Genomic DNA, 21432 nt, shown 5'->3' on the forward strand with positions numbered 1-21432 from the left:
CAGGTAAACCTAGCAGGTAAACTAGGGTGGACCAATTGAAAAATATATGTTTCATCCTAAAAATTTCGAAAGATATTGATCTTATCTTTTGGTAAACGATTTTTCATTACATTTTACAGCCAACCCACTTTTTAAGGCCTTAAATCTTTAAAAATACTTCTCATCAATTACTTTTTATAAAGGAAGTCCTATATTTCGGTCGAATATCATTCGTCAGAAAAACGGGTTGACGTAAAACCTAAAAAACATGGAAATTTGATAATACTAAGATTGGATTTGTACCATGATCTTTTTTAAAACCAATGCTTGGAAAGAACTTAAAACCTGCTTCTGAAAATTTCAGGTCCACTCTAAAGGGCAGGTAAACAGCAGTGTTCTTCCATTCGTCCACAGATAATGGTTACATATGTATACACAATGCATATATTCATTTTCGGGTTTTGCCTTATTTTGCATTTTTTGGATCTGTTATTTTCGGTGCAGTCGTAAATCGGATCTTTGTGTCAGTTACTCGAGCACAGGCGATATGAGCGGTAGTCAACTTCTTCGCGCCCTGGGACGCACACTGGGATTGGGTAGGAGCCAGCTGAAGGTCGATAGCCGACATGTGGTGGTCATCACGGGATGCGATTCGGGATTGGGGTGAGGGGTAAATGAACCTGGAATAAATGGCTTATACTAACTGGCCGATCTCTTTTTGGTTAGCCACTCCATGGCCGTTTACTGCCACGAATCTCTGCACATGACAGTGGTTTCCTGCTGTCACAATCTCAAATCCGATGGAGCCAAGCTATTGCAGGCTCTAAACTCATCCAAGGATGGCCTGATCAGAATGCACACTTTGGAACTGGATCTCCTAGAACCCGATTCCATTCGGCGGGTGCATCAGCAACTCAGGGATATACTGGCCAAGGATTCGAGCCATCGGTTAACAGCCCTCATAAACAATGCAGGCGTTATGTGCTTTGGCGAATTCGAGTGGCAGTTGCCCGAACAGATTGAGGCCCAGATCAACTGCAACCTGCTGGGCACCATGAGACTGACCCGGGAACTGCTGCCCCTGCTCCGCCAGCAGCAGGGCAGGATCATCAACGTGACCAGCCACTGTGGGCTGCAGGCTCTTCCCGCTCTTGGTCCCTATGCCGCCTCCAAGGCAGCCCTTCGCTTCTGGACGGATGCCCTGCGGGTGGAACTGCAGCAGTATGGCATGGAGGTGGTGAACTTCATACCGGGATCCTTTGTCCTGGACAGCAACATTGCAGCCAGGCAGCAGCAGCATGCGCAGAAGATGCGCGAGGCCTTCAGCCAGGAGCAACATGCTCTGTACGACACCTACTTCGAGGCATTTAATGGCTATCTAAAGGTTCTTAGTGGTTTCAAGCCACCCAATCGCCTGAAGAACGAGTCGCTGCTGGCCAAGTTCAAAGATGCCCTGACCAGTTCCCAACCTCTGGCCTTGTACATCGAGGAACCCCGCAGATATCGCCTCTACCGCTGGCTCTTTGCCATCTGTCCCACTCCGCTGGTTGATTGGCTCACCCTGCGCTTCTGCGCCATGCCCACCTACGCGTCCACAAACAGGCAGAAGAGTTAGGTTAATACGTAGTCTATACATTTTAAATATACATTGTAGCACATTGGAATACTTGGCTAAGGGCTGTGGCAAATAGCAAATAAATCGAGCTGAATCCAGGGAATGGAAAGCGGCGGAAAAGACGATCACAGAACGCAACTGGGTGGTGGTGCTTAGTAGCCAGTGCTGCGGCAACGCTCGAACACCGCATCGTTGAGCAGCTGGAACCACTCGCTGGCATATGTGGAGTCCTCTGCCGCCCGGAACAGCTGGAGCTTCTCCTGCGCCGGCAGCGAGGAGCAGAGATAGTAGCTGATGGCCGTCTCCGTCAGCTCGGCGTGGTAGTTCTTCAGCGCCCATTCCAGCAGGCGCAGGCAGTTGTGGGAGTCCAGGAACTGGATGAGTCGTTGCTGCAGTATCTCCTCCATCTCGGGCATGATGTATACCCGGGACATCTCGAAGGCCTGCAGGAGGGCAGGGTAATCCGGTTCCAAAAGGTGCCGCTCCTGGCACACGATTAAATGCAGAAAGTAGCGCAATCCGCTGGCTGTGTAATCCTGCAGCTGAATTTCGCCGTGGTGACCCTCGCGGAAGTCACTGTTGAGCATCTTGTTGAACACCTCGCTGGTCTCACAAAGCAGCTGCTTGTTAAAGCCAATGGTCACGGTGGAATCCCCGCCTCCACCAACCAGGAATCGCATGTCGCAGTTATCGTGCAGTGGAGCGAACTCACTTAGCTTCTGGCTGCAAATCCCTGCAGTGCTCTCCGCGGGCTCAGCCACTGGTAACACAATGCCCAGGGTATACCGAGCCATCGAAGTCACTGCATCCACCGCCTCATCTGCATAGTGATCGTCGGTCTTTTTGCGCAGCATCAGATCGAAGAGCAGGTTCAGCGCATTGCCGTCAAAGAGGAACTGGTAGAGCAATCGATGACTCTTGATGATGTAGGCCACCGATATTGCGGCTCTCTGCTGGGCCTTTACATCATCGCAGCGCAGGAGACGCACCAGCTCCTCCTTGCCATAATTGGATTCCCCAACGTTGGTGAGGGTCTCTAAAAAGGCGAAGCCATCTTTTCGCATCTAAAAAGGGGAGAGGGTTTATTAATAATGCAGTAGATATTACTCAGAACGGTGCAAAATTACCTCCTCCACCTTGGTAAGCTGATACAATTGATGGACCACGCCATGCTTTATAATCTGGGCAAAGAACTGGCTCTCCCTGAAATGGCATAATATATTATTTGAATATATAACATCTATCAGTTACCATTTCAACTCACAGTAATATATTTGTCAGAGCACTTGCGAAATTATTGTTAGCCCCGAATAGGTTGAGCGCCCTTATGAGAGTATCCAGCGTTTCCGGCTTTCCCAGCTCCACCCGCTTGTTCACCATCAGCGTGATGCGGTAGATAAGATTCTCGATAATGTCGATGGTGTCGCCAGCTTGATTTCGGAACTGGGCTAGTTTGGGCGGCACATCCGAGCTGAGTTCCTCGAGATCTTCTTTGTCGGACAGCGGATCATCTATGGGTTCGCTGCCCTCATCGATTAGTTTCAATATGTCTAGGACATTAGAAGTCTGGGCGCGATTGGCGGCTATGCGCCGTTCCCTAGTATCCGCAGTATTTGTGCTGTCATCCTCATCTTCATCATCATCACTGCAGGCCGGTGAATAGTTGTCGTCGTCATCATTCGTCAGCAGATCTTTGCACACCGGCGACATGCTGCGCGAACTGCAGGGACTGGTTGTGCGATAAGACCTCGGTGAACTGCTCGGCGAGTCAAAGTCCGAGCCTAAGGCCTCGTGGGTTCTTGAGAACTTTTTATAATAAATAAAATAAATTAATAGCTGCTATAAGTAGTGTAGAATTCTAAGAAAGTACCTTGCTTAGCGTCTCTGGCGTTGTGGGATCCGTCAGTTTCCTCTTTTTGCCACCTTGCAATCTCTCCTCCCGACGACGTTTGTGATGGTCATCATCGCTGGTCAGGTAATCGTTCAATTCCCTCACCAGCATGGGCACAAGTCCTTCGTAAAGCAAAAGTTCCATGCTCAAGTTGTCATATTGGAAGTTGTTAAGAATGTGCAAAAGCTGTTGGGTAAAAGAGATGACTATCTTAAGATGGTCTTAAACAATTAAACCAAGGAAACCCACCGAAGAACGTTCGCTCTGGGAATTGGAGTCCCGAATCATGGCCACCAGCTTGCGCAGAGCTCCACATCTACGGATCTTTGAGCGACTACAGGCATCCGTGGATAGGGTTAATATGATATTAATGCAGTGGCGGCTCTCGCTCTCGTTAAGTGGCTTTGCCATGTTAACGGCCATGAGCATCTCACAGGCAGCCACTATGGCATCCGCCGTGCTCAGCATATAGAAGGCGCAGGGATCCTTGCAGAAGTTGGAAAGGATTTTCAAAGCGGATGCCCGCTGATCGCCGTCTTCCTTAACGAAGCACACAATCGAAGCCAACGAGGTGTTGCGGGAAATGGACTGGTAAATATAGAAATATATATACATTAGGTATGATCTTCTAGGGATGTGGTAGACTCACCTCCCAAGCTTTCATTCCAATCTGCTGGGCTGATATCAAGACCAGACACTTTAAAATCTCGAGGGCCAACTCAACGGCCGCCTCGTTTTCCTTGGGCAACGCATAGTCACAGTTCCTCGTGGAGTTTTTCAGCATCTGGTAGTCGAAGATGTCACTACGTACGCCCTCCAAGTTCCTGGCCACCTCTTCGAAATACTTCTCGCGGTGCTGATTCCTCTTCAGGCCAATCAGCGTGGACACCTCAATGTCCGGAACGGACTCCTTGGGCGCCTCCTCGTTCTTCATCACGGCCAGAAAGATGCGCATCAGCTGTAGGAATCCATTGGCCACGAGGAAGTGCTTCAGGAACTGGCTGCTGGCCAGGAGGAAACGACAGACGCGGAAGGCCATGATGCGGGTCTGCACCGCACTGGTGGACTCGATGATGTGGCAGATAGCCGGGGCAATGGCCGCATAGTGCACGTTGAGATACTGGGAGGCCTTCTTGCTTTTGGCCAGGTTCCCTAGCAGCCGGCAGGCGCGGCATTGGATCACGGGATTGGGTATGGTCTTCAGAATGGTCACCAGTGGGGGAATCACCTTGCACTCGACGGCCTGTAAAGGGGGAATTTTGTAAACCAATAAGAATAAATATGCGAGTTGATATAGGGGATTTTTAAAACATTCAAGAATGTATAGTTTAAGGTTTAAAAATTTAAGTTGTTTCAACCAATGAGAATAAATCTATATAAGGGATTGTACAGTCTTTCAAAATATAAGGTTTTTAAGAAAAAGGTTTTTAAGGAAAGGGTTTTAAAAAAATGTTACAGTTAAAAGTTAAATTTATTTTTTGATTCTAAATTGTATATCAAATCTTGTTAATTTTTCTAAACATTAAATAATTAACTTTTAATAAAAGTTTGAAAATACGTTATTTTTAAAAAACCTTGTTTTGTTTTTTCCAAATTTCTTACCTCTATGCAGGCTTGTTCGTCCGTGCAGCAGTTTCCCAGTATGCTCAGAACCACCTCCATGATCTTTTCATTCAGCTTGGTGATCAGCCGCACCTGGAAGACGCAATTAAATATCATTTAAAAATCGATTTGAATTACGATCCAATGTTGTGCAAGGCAATGGCTGCCAAACCACCATGAGCGTGGTGACTCTCAAACCCACCATGATGTGAACGCCCCCAGCAGTGCGAAATAAAACAATTCCATTTTTGTCCTTCACAAGGTCGGTGCGGAGCTTCACGAGACATTTGTAAATCACGGTCCGATCGGTGGAGGTTTTGAGAAGATCAAGGTGGATTTCCACATGCTCTGGCGTCCAGATCATTGGCAATTTTCTTAATTTTTAAACAAAATGGAACAATTCAACAATTTTTAACAGTGCGTCTCAAACCGTTCTAAGGGTGTGCCCGTGAGGTGGACGGTATTTTGCAGTATTCATCGGTATATAACTGCGTTTTTTGAAATTGTAACTGCGGTCTCACGCGAGTGCAAACAAAGGACGAAAAAGGAAACAAGATTTTATTTCAAATAAGGGTGCTTATACACTGGGAGAAACTTGATGTTCCAATTGTTTTAACAATAAAAGCAAGATTACAAGTTTAAGTTTCTATAATGGAAGTTCTTGTGGTTAGGCTTATAAAAATTTCACAATAACCCTTTCTTGTTTTCGGCCTACAATAATTCCACAAGAATACTTTTTATAACTTATAAATATAAGGTACTTGTCTGCCATCATTTATTTACTATTGCTTAGAACGTACTCCCCTTAAGTGAGCTATATTATAAAACTGGGATCTAATTACGATAAGTTCCGACATCCAATGTTGTTTGGGGTCCTGATTACTATTAATTAGGACCAAATAAAAAAATTTCTTGAGAAAAAAACCGTTAAAACATCTTATATTTGCTTAATTTAATTTAATTTATTTCATTTGTATACCATTTTGTAATGTCGTGACACGACTTGGAAGTCTCATCCCTAAATCAGGCGCTTTTTGGTATTTTTCAACTGCCTGTAATGGTAATACTAAACTCACGAATAAAGCAAAGCCATTAAAAATAATTAGTTAATAACTAGTTGTCTTTGTTGCACGTAAACACGGACTTCCCCAAAACTAAACAAATTAGCCAAAGTCGTGAAGATCAGTTTTCCCCGAATTCAAAGGAAAACCAGTTTCGAAGTGCTTGTGACTCATCAGTTTTCGCAGGCTCAAGGAGGTAATTTCACCATGGACGCCAGCAGGAACAATGGAGAATCCGGCGATCAGGTGGGAATAAGGGTGGATAGTAATCCCCTTGATCACACGGATGCCCTGGGATCCGTTGGTTCGGGCAGCAGCGGACTGGCCACAGGATCTTCATCGCATCCCTATGGCACCGGAGCCATCGGGCAGCTGGCCAACGGGTACAGCTCACCCTCGTCGAGCTACCGCAAGAATGTGGCCAAAATGGTCACCGATCGCCATGCAGCCGAGTACAATATGCGGCACAAGAATCGGGGAATGGCATTGATCTTCAACCATGAGCACTTCGAAGTGCCCACACTGAAATCCCGGGCAGGAACCAATGTGGACTGTGAGAATCTCACGCGAGTGCTCAAGCAGCTAGATTTCGAGGTCACCGTGTACAAGGACTCCCGCTACAAGGATATTATGAGAACAATTGAGTATGCTGCCACACAGAATCATGGCGACAGCGACTGCATCCTGGTTGCCATCTTGTCGCACGGCGAGATGGGCTACATCTACGCCAAGGATATGCAGTACAAGCTGGAGAACATCTGGAGCTTCTTCACGGCCAATCATTGTCCTTCGTTGGCCGGAAAACCCAAGTTGTTCTTTATTCAGGCCTGCCAGGGCGATCGATTGGACGGTGGGGTGACCATGCAGCGTGGCCAGACGGAAACGGATGGCGACTCCTCGATGAGCTACAAGATTCCGGTGCACGCCGACTTCCTGATTGCCTACTCCACCGTTCCGGGATTCTATTCGTGGCGCAACACCACCCGCGGTAGCTGGTTTATGCAGAGTCTGTGCGCCGAGCTGGCGGCCAATGGCAAGCGCCTGGACATCCTGACCCTGCTCACCTTCGTGTGCCAGCGGGTGGCCGTCGACTTTGAGTCCTGCACCCCGGACACACCGGAGATGCACCAGCAGAAGCAGATCCCCTGCATCACCACCATGCTGACGCGCATTCTGCGTTTCAGCGACAAGCAGTTGGTGCCGGCCGGACGGGTTTGATGGCTAATGGTATGGATTGGGCGCTGGCTACGGCGAGGTGTGTGATAAACCAAGTCGCAATTAAGATAAAAACTACCCCGGCTATCGGCCTTAGCAGCATATTTTTATAAAACACTTTTTATACCCTGGCCAAGTGCTTGACGCGTACGGTTCCACTGCCACTGTTTCTTTTATTTAAGCACAAAGTATCTATCAATTGGCATTTATTATTGTCGCATTTGCCCGTCTGTATATTAGGGTGGGTAGATTAATATAACTAAGTAATCTAAGGGTTTTTTTGGCCAACAATTTTGCATTTTAAACTTGACTAATTTGATCTCAAAATTCAAAATTCCAATTTGAATCTATACAATATTATCGTCCCTTCAGTTCTCAATCAGGAAAGTCGACCCACCCTTTTCTATATCTTAGACCATTTACTCTCCTTTTTTAAATGTTTATACACATAAATATCTTTATATTATAAGCATGTGTGTCATGATCGTCCAAAACAAAAAGCAAACGATTTTAGCCTTTAGTTGAGAATTTTATGAACAAACATATACTATCTCTCTATACCATTTGTACTCTTATATAATACACATTAGCAAATGTTTTCCTTTCAAGTTTACCGCTAATAAATACGATTGAAAACAATGAAAAATCAATGACCATTGGGTGTTGACCTCGTCGTCTTTTTTTTGGGCATCAAGTTGAGCGGGATCGGGATTTCCTGAAAAGGCATCATCCGGAGAGAAAAATAGACGAAACGAGTCATTGGCTGACCCTGTTTTTTACAATTTCAGAGCTTACAATCACTTTATTCTTACAGCTGGACACAATGAAAATAAATTCCAATTTAGATTTCACTTAAAGCACACGGGGGATGGGTAGAATTTAAAGCCTGTCAGCAGATCCGACGATCGGAGGCTGGGATAAATGCACGTTTCTGATAGATAACTTCAACTAATTAAAAACGTAGAATTTGCGCTCACAATTTGCTAGTTGAGGAGGATCTAGATGTGGCCGCCCTCCTTCAGCTTGGCCACCAGGGCATCCACATCGGCCACGGTGGCTCCGGCCTGGCGCACTGGAGGATCCTCCACGGAGATGACCTCGATGCGGGGAGTGGTGTCCACGCCGAGATCCTTGGCCGTGACCTTCTTCAAAGGCTTCTTCTTGGCCTTCATGATGTTTGGCAACGTTGCGTAGCGAGGAGTGTTCAGCCGGAGATCGGCACTCAGGACAGCGGGTATCTTGGTCTTGATCGTCTCCAGACCGCCGTCAATCTCACGGGTGATGGTCAGACCGGCATCGGTCTTCTCGATCTTGTTGCAGAAGGTGCCCTGTGGCCAGTCCAGGACAGCGGCGGTCATCTGGGCCGTCTGGTTGGCATCATCGTCGATGGCCTGCTTGCCCAGGATCACCAGGTCGGCCTTCTCGTCCAGCGCCAGTTTGGCCAGTATCTTGGACACGTGGATGGGCTGCAGGAGCTCATACTCGGCTGCTGGGATCTCTACGTGTATGCCACGATCGGCGCCCATGGCCAGGGCTGTGCGGATCACCTCCTGGGACTGGGCAGGACCCACGGAGACGGCGATGACCTCCTCGGCCAGCTTCTTCTCCTTCAGCTTCACTGCCTCCTCAACGGCGATCTCGTCGAAGGGATTCATCGAGTGCTTCACGCCCTGGGTGACCACGCCCGTCTTGTCGGGCTTGACGCGCACCTGGTCATTGGGAATATATCGGGAATTACTTTAATTGCCCTCTAATTAAGGCGATTACGCAAAACAAAGCGCAACAAGTGATAAAAAAGATGGATGAAGATGCGCAACAGGCGATTTCTGGACTCACCTTGACGGCGTAGTCGATCACACGCTTTACTCCAACCAAAACACGCGCCATTTTCTGTAAATTAATTGCTAATATTTAGTAAATAGCTTGATTTTTATTAATTTCAAGAGCGTACCTTTTTCAAGATGGAAATGAACTGATTTGTGGGCGGCGGGGGAGCGGGTGGTCCAAAGGTCTTGTGTGCCGACAGCGTTGCCAGACGCGGCTAAAATAATTTATAGCTATAAAAAGCTAGAAAGTACTGATAAATTTAATTTAAATAATTGTGGAAAGCAACAAGTCTTTAGTAAATATAAAAAGATAAAAAAGTTTTAGGACATAAGTACTTTTAAAAATTATAACTATAATCGTAAAATCAAAAATTATGTTAGCTTAATTTCTCGAGGTTTAGATAATCTCGGTGGGCTTAAAAAGAATATTTTTTTTAGCCCATGAAATATTATATTAGATAAATAATTTAAGGTATTAATCGGTAACTTTACTCATTACATTAAAGAATTGGCGGCTGTTGCTCCTCTCTAGCCTCTAGCCGCAATCAGCTGTTAAACTTTCACCACAATCATTTCTCCGCAGCGGCAAAAACATCCCATTCCAAATCTTATAATAGATCTCCCACATCAAATCTCTATTCATCCCCAATCAAACAAGATAACGATGGCTGCGACTGCTCCGGTGATAATGCGCGTTATGGCATCCTCGATAAGCACGGCCAAGCGGGCAGGAGGAATCATCCGGGATGTGCTCAAGAAAGGCGACCTGGGCATAGTGGACAAGGGAAAGAACGACCCACAGACGGAGGCAGATCGCTCTGCCCAGCGGTGCATCATTGCCTCTTTGACCAAAAAGTTCCCCACCGTGAAGATTATTGGCGAGGAAGGTGGATCCGACCTGAATGTTTGCGATGACTGGCTGGTAAACGAGCTGGATGAGGGATTCCTGCAACAAAACTGCCCGGCGGAGTGGAAGGACGCCAAGCCGGAGGACTTTGTCATTTGGGTGGATCCCCTGGACGGCACAGCGGAGTACACTCAGGGTAGGATCTACAGATCCCTACAATAGTCTTGATCTTATAGCAAACCCATTTCTTTTCCCGCAGGACATGTGGAGCATGTGACCGTGCTGATCGGTATAGCTGTCAAGGATTCAGCTGTGGGCGGCATCATCCATCAGCCCTTCTTTAAGCAACCCGACGGCGAGCTTGGTCGCACCATTTGGGGCCTTAAAGGTCTGGGCACGGGAGGATTTACAGCGGTGCCCGCTCCACCTGGCCAGTTCATCATAACCACCACTCGGTCCCATTCCAATGCCCTGCACCAGCAGGCTCTAAATGCATTTGCATCCACCGAGGTGCTGAAAGTCGGAGGAGCCGGCTTCAAGGTGCTCCAGTTGTTGGAGGGGAAGGCGCACGCCTACGTCTTCGCCACCCCGGGATGCAAGAAGTGGGACACATGCGCACCCGAAGCCGTTTTAGAAGCCCAGGGCGGCTTTCTTACCAACATCAACGGCGAGCACTATGCCTACAATGCGGATGTGGAACACGTGAATCGCCAGGGAGTGCTGGCAAGCCTGGGACAGAATCATGCCGAACTGGTGCAGAAGATTCCCGCCGAGGTGCGCGCAGCAGTAGGAGCCAAGCTTTGAATTCCAGCACTTTATTAGTTTTGTTTTTCCACTAAAAGTAAACTCATAAATTAAGCAATAACAGGTTAGAAAATTAGGAAATTGTTACAATTGGGAACAAGACTCAATTATTTATTTATCTATCGAAACTGCCGCTGCTGTTGCTCTGTGTGCTGTTGTTGGCCACCGCACTGTTGTTGGCCACCGAACTGTTGAGGTAGCGATTCCGCTTGGCCTTGGTCATTTTACAGGAGTTTACTGAGGCGGCGAAGCGCAGGGATTTCACCGACTCTTGGAAACAGTCCTGGAACGGCGAAACATTGATGAACATAAGGGTCTTTGAGTTGCCGCCCAGCGAGGGCATCAAGAGGTGAGTCAGCTTGGAGTTCCGGTACGGAATGTGATCCTGTTTCTGCAGCAGCGCCAGGATCACGTTGGTGAGTTCCGAGAGCGAGCGATTGATGTTCTTTGTCTCGGTCATGCGGGTGCTGGTCTTGGGAGATTCAGACCCGGCCAAATCTACCAGATTTATGGATCCCACCGAGATCTCCTGCTTCTCCGCATGGCGACCTATCAGCTCCAGCTTGGTAACAGCATGGGAGCGGGAGGAGCGCTCGTTGCCAGCCGTTGAGGCCGTGGCTCTGTTCATCTTGGCCGTGTGCATCAGTTGGCGCAGATGATTGGGATCCAGGACAGTCTCCTCTGTTATGTTGGACACATAGATATCGTTCTTGTTGTTCTTGGCCATCCTTATCTCCATGTCCTTCTGCTCGTTGCTCAGCAGATCGTACAGCACCTCGTTGTAGATCTCCAGGAAGGTGGCCTTGATCTCGTACTCCCAGCCCAGATTGCGATAGCCCCGGATGGAGTCGAAGAGGAGGTCAACCGTGCGTGGAATAACACCCACACTATCCGGCACTCCGTCCATCGTGTAGGTCTTGCCACTGCCCGTTTGTCCGTAAGCAAATATGCAAATGTTGTAGCCATCCAGAGCCGATTGGATGAGCGGTGAGACCATTTCGAAGATGTCCGACTGCGAGGAGAGCGGATGGAAGACCTGGTCGAAGGAGAAGATCTGTTGGCCCATCTTGCTCTTGGCCTGCGCATCGATACTCTGCAGCTCAACCGTGGCCTCGTCGTGGTACGTCCAGGTGCAGCACATGCGGTTCTCCTCGGAATCCAGCGGCGGTCGTATTCGACAGAAGACCCGGATGTTGCCGCGCAGATCCATCACCGTGTTGTGCAGCTCCTTGCGCTCCATGTTCGACTGGAAGAGCTGCTCCTTACAAGTCTCCAGCTCGGCGGCCTGCTGCTCATTGCTGCGCAGCAGTTCCTCGGTGCGCTGGCGCAGATGCACTACTTCTTTGCTCAAAGCAGCATGCTCTGTTTTTACTTTCTGCAAATTACCATTTATTAAAAGCATTTCTTCAAGAGTTTGTTTTAGTTAAAGACTCACCTCGTGTATTGCCTGTAGCTCGGAGAGCTCCTCTTTAGTCCTGCCCAGCGACGAAGTGATCGTCTCTATATTCTTCGTATGCTGCTTCACTTGCCGCTGGAGACACTCGTTGTCGGTCAGCGTGTTCTTCAGCGAGGTCTCCGTCTCGTAGAGCTTGTTCTGCGCCTCCTCCAGTTGCGTGGGCATGGACTCCAGCTCGCCCATGTCCTCCGTTTGCTTCTCGTACTTGGTTTTCAGCGCCTTGTGCTTCTCTAGAAGATCATGGAAGCGGGCCTTGAAGTCGTAGGGTGCGATACGCTTGGCCGGGGCTGCAGAAGAGCCTCCTGCGGATGCGGATGCCCCTCCTCCAGTGGGTTTTTTGGTGGCTGCTGGCGCAGCAGCTCGAGGAGCAGGACGTGTTACTGCTGGTCTCTTGGCAGCCGTGGAAGCACTGGCTGTTGCGGAGGTCGCCGGACGCCCAGGTCGCTGGCCGGGAGCAGTCAAAGTGCTGCCCAGGCGGGAGACTTTGCTGGGAATGCTGGGCAAACTAGGAGCAGCAGCTGTGCGTTTGTTTCCGCGCATCTCGTTAATGTCGCAGGCGCTCCGACTGCGTCTAAGCTTGGCCCGATTGCCCATCTTCATGGGTTCCGGCGAGGCAGCACGAACTGGTAAACGACGAGCAGAGGATTAGGGGCAAATCCTTATAAAGGGCTTGCTTTACTCACCTCCTGCTCCTGCGCGGCCCTCCAGCATCTGGGGAAAATTGTTGAGGTCCCTGGACAAGGGAGGCAGCAAGTTCCCGCAGTACGTCTGGTTGACATTGAAGGCACTGGCGCCAGCAGCTCCTCCAAATCCTGCAGTGCCTCCTGCGCGAATGCGATCTGTGGGCAGTATAGTTTTTACCGGCATCTGCGGTCTCTTGAGGGACGACGGCTTCGGCAATCGGGATTCCATTGTAACACTATATTTAAGAGATTATTTCCCGATCGTCCACCGCCTTGCAATTGCGTTTATTAAATAATTTCTGATTGTTGATACTCAGACAAGCGACGCCTCCGATTCCCGCCGTTATTTTCGATTGTAGGGATGCACTGGGAAAGTATGACCGTTTTGGACTGGGCCAGCCGGAGTTGCCACCTGGCTGCCCTTCCAGTTCGCCAATCAGATGTTTTCAGTGCTGCAGTCTTGGCCATCGGGCACGACATTCCGCCTTGATTCGCGTTTTCCGCAGGTTTTCCGCGAGTGAACACCACCCAAAAGGGTGTGAGAAATAGTGGCTGCTCCTTACGAACCGGACTTTTTGCGGAAAAGTCGGCGGCAGTTGGCTTAACAGTCTGAAAAGTAAAGACTTGTGCGCAGCACGCGTGGCGTTGCCAGACGGTTGCAGCAATTTACTGTGCTTATTTTTAGAGTTTTCTTAACTTTTCCCGTTTGTATGAAGTGCGGAGCGAGGCCGCGCTTTTGGGAAAACGTAACTATTCCTGAGAAACAGTGGAAAACTGCGTTTCAATTGGAAAATCGTTGCGTGACTAGGGCGTTGCCAGACCCGCGGCAGGTCTCACGCGCGCATCTCTAGTTTGTTTTCATTCGGAATTTGGGGAAAAAGCTCCTTGCACTGATTTTGTAAATTAAAATTGGCTTCACCCACGAATCCCCTCGAGATGTCGGGGCAGGCGGAGCTCAAGGAGCTGGGCATGTTCGAGCTGCGCCCGCTGATCACCAACATCAGCTGCAAGCTGTCCGCGGTTACCGCTGGCCTGGATGAAAAGCAGTTCCTGTGCCTGGTCACCGATGAAAACGAGATCCTTTTGCGCTACATCAGCGCCTCCTCCGGCCAGGAGGTGGTCAAGATGATATCCTGGTTCCGCAACCGCGTGATCCACGACGTCTGCTTCGATCCGGCGGGCACTTGGCTCCTGGTGCTATGTGAGTATGAGCACGAGTGTGCGGATGAGTATGAGTACCACCACCCACTTTTTGATGGGTGGCAAGTGCTAAAATTACTCTGGCCCCATGTGTGCGTGTGTGGTTATTGATTTTTTGGTTGCCTTCTTGGCTTTCATTCAACGATCAAATGGTATGTCTCCACTGACCAAATCCACTGTGATCCCTTCCAGGTTTCGACAACACGCTGCACATTGTGCCTGCCCTGGCGCTGGTTGACAAGTCCCATGGACTCTCCGCCTGCTCGCTGTACAGCACCACCCAGGTCACCTCCTACATCATACCCTTCGTGGGTCCCCACGAGTGCCCCAACTCCAAGAAGTGCCCTAACCACTCGGCGGGTCTGGGTGAGCAGCCGCCCACAGTGGAGCAGCTGGCCGAGAACATAGAGCAGGTGCGGCTGCAGGAGGCTGAGGAGGAGCAGGAGAATGAGCCACTGGGCCACGATCTGCCCGAGCACATGTTGGTTCGGAACAGCGGACCAGAGGAGTCGGGTGTGCAGCCACCACAGCAACAGCAGATGCCGACGATTGATGCCACCGGCAACAGTCAGGTGATGGCCACCTCCTTTATGGCGTCCAAGACCTGCCCCTATCCCCTGTCCGTCGTCTGGTGGAAGACCAACAGCGGTCAGAATAGGGCCATCATCGGCTACTCGGATGGATCCATCTGCTTTGTGGGCCTCAGTCCCAACTGCCCCATGATTGCGAGCACTGCCATTGAAAACGGATCTGTGATGCGCCTGGTTATCTGCAAGGACAAGGCCTACGATGGCGTCATGCTGCTGGTAGGGATTTGAAATTTGTTTTTAGAGCCTGCTTATTTAAAATAATCCACCTTTCAGATAACCTCCTCGTTGAAGCAGCAGTTTAAGCTCCTGCTGGAGCAGAAAGCAATCAAGTACGTTTACCCCGGAGACAGTTCCCCAACGACCCGCGAAGGCGCCTGGCAAATAGTGATGTCCGTGCAGGAAAAGCAGCAAATTGCGGCGACGGGCGCGAGACAAAGCAATAGTTCCGATCCGGCCTCGGACAGCAGTCAGTTGGAGGAGGATGTCTTCGCACCGCCGTCCAGCGAAGATGCAGCCTGCAGCAGTCAGGCAGCAGCCACCGCCGACTCGACCACCGTCCCGGCGTCCATCGCAGAGGGTTCAGCTACAACCACAGATGTGCCACCACCGCCGGCGCCACCTTCTTACAGCGAGGCAGTGGCCCGGCAAAGCGGCGAGCAAGGAGGCGTTCGCTTTCAGCAACAGCAACTGCCAGCGGGCAGCATGGATGGCATTCTGCCCGCCACAAGAGCCCGCCTGGCCTCGCTCAAGAGTCTGGGATCCAAGAAGCTGCAGGCCATCAAAATGCGACTCTCCGATCAGCGGCAAAAGTTCGATGAATGTGCGTAAGCTGGCATTAGGCAGTTATTCTTTTTTCCATTCCCTATTTTAACATATTTTCTTGCCTACATTGTGTTCAACTTTGTTAATTTTTAAATGCCGTTTTTTGTATATTTTATATTTTTTTATTGGTGTGCAGTTTTGAGAGAACTGTTGCATCTATTGAAGCGTCACTTGCGTGGTGAGTTTGCACAACTCTCACACTTGACAGACCAAGTAGAAGCAGCTTAACTCATCCTCCTATATAACCCATTCTCATCGTAGTCCCTCCTATTTGCTTGTAGTTATGCCGGACTCGACGATGGGCTCCTTTGCAATCATGGATTCGCCCTCGGTGACGCCAGAGCCACTGGGCACCACCACCGGATCCTTTTACACCATACAGAACCTGCGCAGCACCTTCCTGTTGAGTGCCCTGCACAGCAATAGCCACAGTTTGACCGTGCACAGCATAGACATCAGTCTGAAGCCGCTGTTCGTTTACAAGATCCCCAAGCACACCCAGGAAATACTCATCAGCTCCAACATACTCTACGGCATACACTACGTGGACCTGCACTGCCGCAGCGATTCGGCCATTTCCACGGCGGCATCGTCGCTGGAGGATCCGCTGGTGGCCAATACGGAAAAGGAGAATCGGGACGCGGACATTGAGAAGCTTGAGCAGGATGTCAGTGCCCAGAAGAGCGATACGACCAGTGCAACGACCACGGCCACCTCGAGCCTAGATCAAAGCGAGATGCCCAGTAACGCCATCAATGCCGTCAGCGTGATAAGCAGCGCAATGGCCTCTCTGCATACCTCCGATGAAGACGTGAGTTACAAGATTAGCTTGATTTTCGCCATTTACTTAATCTCTTTTTTTGTTCGGCAGCGCTTCAATAATACGGCTCAGTTAGGTCTCTTCCGCTTCGAGCATGAAACTGTGCTGCATTTATATCAGATGGCACAGTATCGCACTCCCGCCGCCCAACCAGAGACCCTAACCAAAGAGGAGAAGGCCAAGGCTTTTGAGCTTAAGGACATCCACACGCCTATGGATTATATCCAGTTCTACGAGACGGCGGATGTGAGCAGTGAGTTTTCGCTGCGGCAAATGGAGATAATGCAGTCCGAGTTCCCGAAGATTAACTACGATCCAAGCTATGTGATCACCAATAAGAATGTTTACACTATACAGCTGAGGTGGGTTCTAAATTCGTTATATGTATTTATCGTTTACTGAATTGCCGTACCCGTCTTGCAGAAAGGAGCCCTTTGAATTGTTTCTAGATGCCGCCCTGCAGAACGAGTTTAACCAGTGCCGCGACTTCTGCAACACATTTGACCTCTCCTTCGAACAGTGCATCGAGTTTGCCGGGGATTACCTGCTCAGGCGGAAGAAGATTACCCAGGCGCTGCTCACGTACAACAAGGCGCGTGTGAAACCGATACGGACAGCTCTAAAACTGGCCATGTATGGACACACATACGCTTTGATGCAGCTAAGTGCTATGGCCCTAAAGTCCACATATCTTCTGCGATCGCGGTACTTGGGACATCCGCTGCTCAAGGGCATTTTGAGCGATATTACCTACCGGCACTCGGAGGATGTGCGTGTGATCCTGCCCGAGAAACAGGAGCAGGAGGATGTAATCAGCGGCGCTGTCTGCAGCGATTATCACTATGGCGTGGACGAGTCAATTAGCGCCCTTCAAATGTCGCCTTCATCGCAGTTCCATTTGGCCAACCTGCTGCTCATCACGATGGCCGAGAAGGCAGTGAACGATAAAAACTACATACCGCTGTGGTGAGTTGGGATTAGTAAGGTTTTTATCTTTGTTCAACGTTTTAATCCTTATTACATACATTTTCAGGAACTTTTTGGTGACGAATAGCAAATATCACACCAACATGACGAGCATTGTTCTCTGCCAAAGTGGACTCTTCTCGTCGGCCATTATTTTGGCCAAGATACGGGGCGTCTGTCTGGATACTTTCAATGCCCTGATCAGCGTGGTGGCCCAAGAGTTTGGCTGGTACAACGAGCTCAACGTTTGCCTGTACAACCTGAGCGAGAATATATTTATGGAGACAATAACTTACTTGCCGCATGTGTCCATGGATTACTTTGCTTTCATCCAGGAGAAGCTGGATCATATCAGACCTTGTGTGTTGCAGGTAAATATAGGTTGTTTAATAGATGTACCTTAATTGGCTTATCAATAAATGTCATTTTCCAGCGCCTGGCGAAGCAACTGAATCCTTTTTCTGCCGCTTTACGACCCATTGTGTCCCACAATAGTGATTGCGCGATATCGAACGATAATAATCCGCAATTGTTTGAGTTTTGCAAGAGTCTAATTGAAACATATTTGGCAGTGCTCATACACATGGAATCCCAGCGAGTGAAGCGTGACTCTATTGTAAATGCTTTATCGAATTTCCGTATCAACTATGAAGACAATCAGGCAAGTCTAATAGATAACTATCTTTACTAGATCTAGATTTAATGTTTTATGTTTCAGTTTGCCATTGAATCATCACGCTTCAAACCGATCTCAGCTGGTTGTGCCTACTGCGCCTGTGTGGTGGATGGAACCGCCTACTTCTGGGGCTCCAGCGGCATTCCTAGTTACTATAGTGCTCAAAAGTCAACAGGTGGGTTTTGTTCTTATAATAACTTGTATGTAATATGACATGAATATATATTTCAGAGCCACCGGAGCCTGCGCATGCTGTGAAAAGTCTGGACCTCCTCTCGCAGCTCAATTTGCAAGTGCACGCCATCAAGTGTGGACGACAGCACACACTTATTTTAACTAATAATGGCGTAGGTTTCCTCACTAGGATTTTCATTTACCAATATACTAATTTCCTGTAATGTTTTCAGCTCTATTCCGTGGGAAATAACAATCTCTGTCAGCTGGGTATTGGTCGGCACATGCAGATGGCTTTGCAACCAATGTTGGTGACAGCATTGGATGGCATGAATATTACAATGCTTGAGGCGGGTCAATATCACAATGCGGCTGTCGCGGATGGCAAGCTCTATATGTGGGGGTAAGTTTGGAACCATCTTAATACCCTGCTTAGTAAGCTAATCATTGATAAACCAATTCCAGATGGGGCGTCTATGGTCAGCTGGGGCAAGGCAGCTGCGAGAATATAGCTACTCCACAACTAGTCAGTTTTTTCAAGTTTAAGGTGAGTCCGCTAAACGAATTACTAAAGAATCTCAACTAAATGGTTTATATTGTTGTAGAAAATTGTACAAATATCGCTGGGCCATGCCCACTCTTTGGTGCTGTGCAGAGGAATACCCAACAGAAGCTACATGGAGGCTAATTATTGCGGCAACGAGCTCTACGTGTTCGGCTCCAACCACTTTGGCCAGCTGGGCACCGGCAATAGTGACCACGGAGGCGACACCAAGACGAACCTGCCAGTGCGCCTGGATGTGGGCGGCTGCAGCCTAAGACTGATACACACCAAATTTTTTACCAATGTAAGTTTAAGGTTATATAAACGGAATTTTAGTTACATTCATTATCCCCTCACAGTTAGCTGTAGACGAAGACGATCGTCTGTTCACTTGGGGCAGCTCACCGCAGGCTTTGCGTCTGGCCAATCAAATCAAGCGTCGCGCTAACGCCAAGCAGAAGATGGAGGAGAACCAGCAGCGAGAGCTGTTGAGCAAGCAGCTGGAGGCCACTTTGATGCCGGCACCCATCCCGAATACCAGCACCCTGGTGGAGCCCACCACATCCTATGCTGCTGTGGTGGCCGGTGCCACTCCGAAGGCCACTAGCGAGACCAAAGATAGCCAGCAGGGGCAGAACGAGGCTGCGCCATCAGATGCTAGGGAAGTAATTGCCCCGCGAGAGCCGGAAATACTTAAAATGGCACCACCGCCTGCCACAGCTCCTGCACCCGAACCGGATCCCACGGAGCACCTGACGCCTCACTTGGTGGACACCAGCGAGGTGGCAGGCCAAATTCTGCAGGTAAGTAGTATATATATATATTCAGTATTTATATATTTTACTTATTTAAAACCCCATTTTGCAGATCTCCAGTGGCTTGTTCCACTTTTGCCTGATCTCGTCCAGCTGCACACTCTACACGTGGGGCAAGAACCTGGAACACCAACTGGGCACCGAGGACAAGGATCGCCGGGCAGTGCTCAAGCCCTCGCCCATCGACAGCATCGAACGTCCGATGTACGTGGACTGCGGCGCGGACTTCACGCTGGTCATGACCACCGATCACATTGTGCGAGCCTTTGGCGGCAACTCGAACGGTCAGTGCGGCCGGGATTTGGGAGCCAGTCTAGAGAGGATGCGCCAGAGGGTGGTGTGCCTGCCAACGACTAAGCGATTGATGCGTTTCGAGAGCCAGTGCGTGGAAGCGCCAGTGGAGATCAATCTGCCGAGGCCACGCATCCGATTGGATCACGATCCAGTCAGATATCTTAAGGTCATGCCACCATATCAGCCGCACTTTTTGCAGCCGGCGAACATAAGCTTTGATCAGCGCTACTCGGTGGGCACTCCGAACTACAAGAGCAGCACGGAGCACGCGGCGACTGGCCAGGACTCGGACGATATGCTGAGTAGCCTCGAGAACCTGAGTCAGAACGATGCCAGCTTCTCCTATAATGCTCCGGTGCTGGGCGAGGCCCACAGTTCGCTGGATATGGACTACACGCCCGAGGAGCAGAGCTATGTTCCGTTGCCGGACCAGGTCGTGGGTTCTGGGATGCCCGCACATGCAGAGCAGTTGCTGGGCAGAGATGGCGACGACGATAGCACCTACACGCAGAGCACCGAGGGCTTGGAGGACTCGTCGCTGCAGCAGCTGCGTCACTACATCCACTACTGTCTGTACGCCTTTCACGGGTTGTACAATCCCGACAAGATTGGCGAGTGCGCCCGTCCAAACCGCAACGAGTACCGCATACGCATCTGCATGCTCAACTTTCGATTCGTGGAGGCCTTTCGGCTGTGCCTGCACAGCTGCGATTCCGCCCAGCGCACCCTCAAGTTGTTTGAGTATTTCAGCAAGGACACGGGCTATGTGCCGCTGAGGAGATCCGATCTGAAGCACCTCATCTATCACCTGTGTCTGCACTTTCTGGAGCGCAAGTTCGACATGCTCGAATGCGAGCGATTCTTCATGGGCGATTTGGATTACTATCTGCTGGAGCTGGCCTACGTCTTCTACTTCAACAACAACAACTCGACGCTGGAGCAGAATCTCAACCAGAAGTTCAAGCAGCTAATTGCCGCGGCGGACAGTAATCAGGCGGCCACTTCCGCGGGACAGGAGCACCAGCAGCAGCAACAGCTGCAGGACACCGATGTCATATTCGATAGCTTTACGGTCAAGTTCAAGACGATCCTGTGCCAGCGCCTGCTGAGCTACTCGGACTGCGAGGGTGCCAATTAGCAGTGGCTGGGCCCTGGAGTCCCGTTTCCGGTTCAGATCCTGAACCCAGTCAGCTTTCGTTCGACACGCGTCAGTTGAGGGCCCGTCGTCTTTGTCGTCTGTCTTGTTTGATATGTTTCGTTATAAATATTCGGTCCAAGAACCGGGGACTGCCCTTAAAATACACACACACACCCCCAAAACCCGAACCCACTTCTTCCCTTACATGTTTACGCGTAATTATATATATACCATAATTGTTGTTTGCGGTTATTTATACATCAAATGCTTTTTACAGCGCTGTTATTTAAACGAAATATTTAAGACAAACAAATTGTTTAAAGAATCCAATTTTTGTAACGCTTTGTTTGCCATTGGCCACGCCCGCTTTTATTTGTTTACTCAATAAACTAAAAAAAAAAAGAAATCTGAAAC

At 49.4% G+C, this 21432-nt stretch overlaps 7 protein-coding genes across 9 annotated transcripts; 4 read left to right on the forward strand and 3 right to left on the reverse strand.

Moving 5' to 3' along the window:
• The first annotated feature begins 490 nt into the window (after window positions 1–490).
• On the forward strand, window positions 491–1716 carry LOC119545638 (D-beta-hydroxybutyrate dehydrogenase, mitochondrial). Its single transcript, XM_037851349.1, has 2 exons — window positions 491–642; window positions 706–1716. Exons 1-2 carry the CDS (start codon window positions 527–529, stop codon window positions 1592–1594), a joined length of 1005 nt encoding a protein of 334 aa, XP_037707277.1. The 5' UTR covers window positions 491–526; the 3' UTR covers window positions 1595–1716.
• Window positions 1591–5505, reverse strand: LOC119563543. Its single transcript, XM_037877028.1, has 8 exons — window positions 5290–5505; window positions 5088–5180; window positions 4135–4728; window positions 3735–4073; window positions 3465–3671; window positions 2859–3400; window positions 2722–2797; window positions 1591–2658 (listed from the first exon to the last, which is right to left on the reverse strand). Exons 1-8 carry the CDS (start codon window positions 5449–5451, stop codon window positions 1747–1749), a joined length of 2925 nt encoding a protein of 974 aa, XP_037732956.1. The 5' UTR covers window positions 5452–5505; the 3' UTR covers window positions 1591–1746.
• Window positions 5506–6140: 635 nt separating this feature from the next.
• LOC119545637 (caspase) lies at window positions 6141–8003 on the forward strand. Its single transcript, XM_037851348.1, has one exon. It carries the CDS (start codon window positions 6356–6358, stop codon window positions 7364–7366), a length of 1011 nt encoding a protein of 336 aa, XP_037707276.1. The 5' UTR covers window positions 6141–6355; the 3' UTR covers window positions 7367–8003.
• Window positions 8004–8119: 116 nt separating this feature from the next.
• Window positions 8120–9407, reverse strand: LOC119545641 (electron transfer flavoprotein subunit beta). Of its 2 annotated transcripts, XM_037851355.1 has the most exons (4): window positions 9315–9407; window positions 9200–9253; window positions 8341–9072; window positions 8120–8275 (listed from the first exon to the last, which is right to left on the reverse strand). In XM_037851355.1, the coding sequence occupies exons 2-3, from the start codon at window positions 9248–9250 to the stop codon at window positions 8362–8364; spliced, it is 762 nt and encodes a 253-aa protein (XP_037707283.1). In that variant the 5' UTR covers window positions 9251–9253; window positions 9315–9407; the 3' UTR covers window positions 8120–8275; window positions 8341–8361. The 2 variants fall into 2 exon arrangements, with proteins under 2 accessions (XP_037707283.1, XP_037707282.1); XM_037851354.1 differs by having other exon boundaries at window positions 8136–9072.
• Window positions 9408–9740: 333 nt separating this feature from the next.
• Window positions 9741–10921, forward strand: LOC119545665 (3'(2'),5'-bisphosphate nucleotidase 1). Its single transcript, XM_037851391.1, has 2 exons — window positions 9741–10232; window positions 10296–10921. Exons 1-2 carry the CDS (start codon window positions 9854–9856, stop codon window positions 10838–10840), a joined length of 924 nt encoding a protein of 307 aa, XP_037707319.1. The 5' UTR covers window positions 9741–9853; the 3' UTR covers window positions 10841–10921.
• LOC119545662 (protein claret segregational) lies at window positions 10836–13332 on the reverse strand. The gene is made up of 3 exons (XM_037851389.1): window positions 12980–13332; window positions 12276–12919; window positions 10836–12215 (listed from the first exon to the last, which is right to left on the reverse strand). Exons 1-3 carry the CDS (start codon window positions 13206–13208, stop codon window positions 10956–10958), a joined length of 2133 nt encoding a protein of 710 aa, XP_037707317.1. The 5' UTR covers window positions 13209–13332; the 3' UTR covers window positions 10836–10955.
• A 92-nt stretch (window positions 13333–13424) lies between these two features.
• Window positions 13425–21431, forward strand: LOC119545661. 2 transcript variants are annotated; one of them, XM_037851387.1, is made up of 15 exons: window positions 13425–14180; window positions 14372–14985; window positions 15043–15589; window positions 15873–16402; window positions 16463–16773; window positions 16835–17377; window positions 17445–17748; window positions 17811–18038; window positions 18096–18228; window positions 18285–18400; window positions 18461–18630; window positions 18693–18774; window positions 18833–19075; window positions 19131–19574; window positions 19639–21431. In XM_037851387.1, the coding sequence occupies exons 1-15, from the start codon at window positions 13916–13918 to the stop codon at window positions 21016–21018; spliced, it is 5910 nt and encodes a 1969-aa protein (XP_037707315.1). In that variant the 5' UTR covers window positions 13425–13915; the 3' UTR covers window positions 21019–21431. The 2 variants fall into 2 exon arrangements, with proteins under 2 accessions (XP_037707315.1, XP_037707316.1); XM_037851388.1 differs by lacking the exons at window positions 13425–14180; window positions 14372–14985; window positions 15043–15589 and adding an exon at window positions 15670–15769.
• Window position 21432: the final 1 nt, after the last annotated feature.

Source organism: Drosophila subpulchrella, chromosome 3R (genome assembly GCF_014743375.2).
Source record: "Drosophila subpulchrella strain 33 F10 #4 breed RU33 chromosome 3R, RU_Dsub_v1.1 Primary Assembly, whole genome shotgun sequence".
In the NCBI taxonomy this organism is placed as follows: Eukaryota; Metazoa; Arthropoda; class Insecta; order Diptera; family Drosophilidae; genus Drosophila; species Drosophila subpulchrella.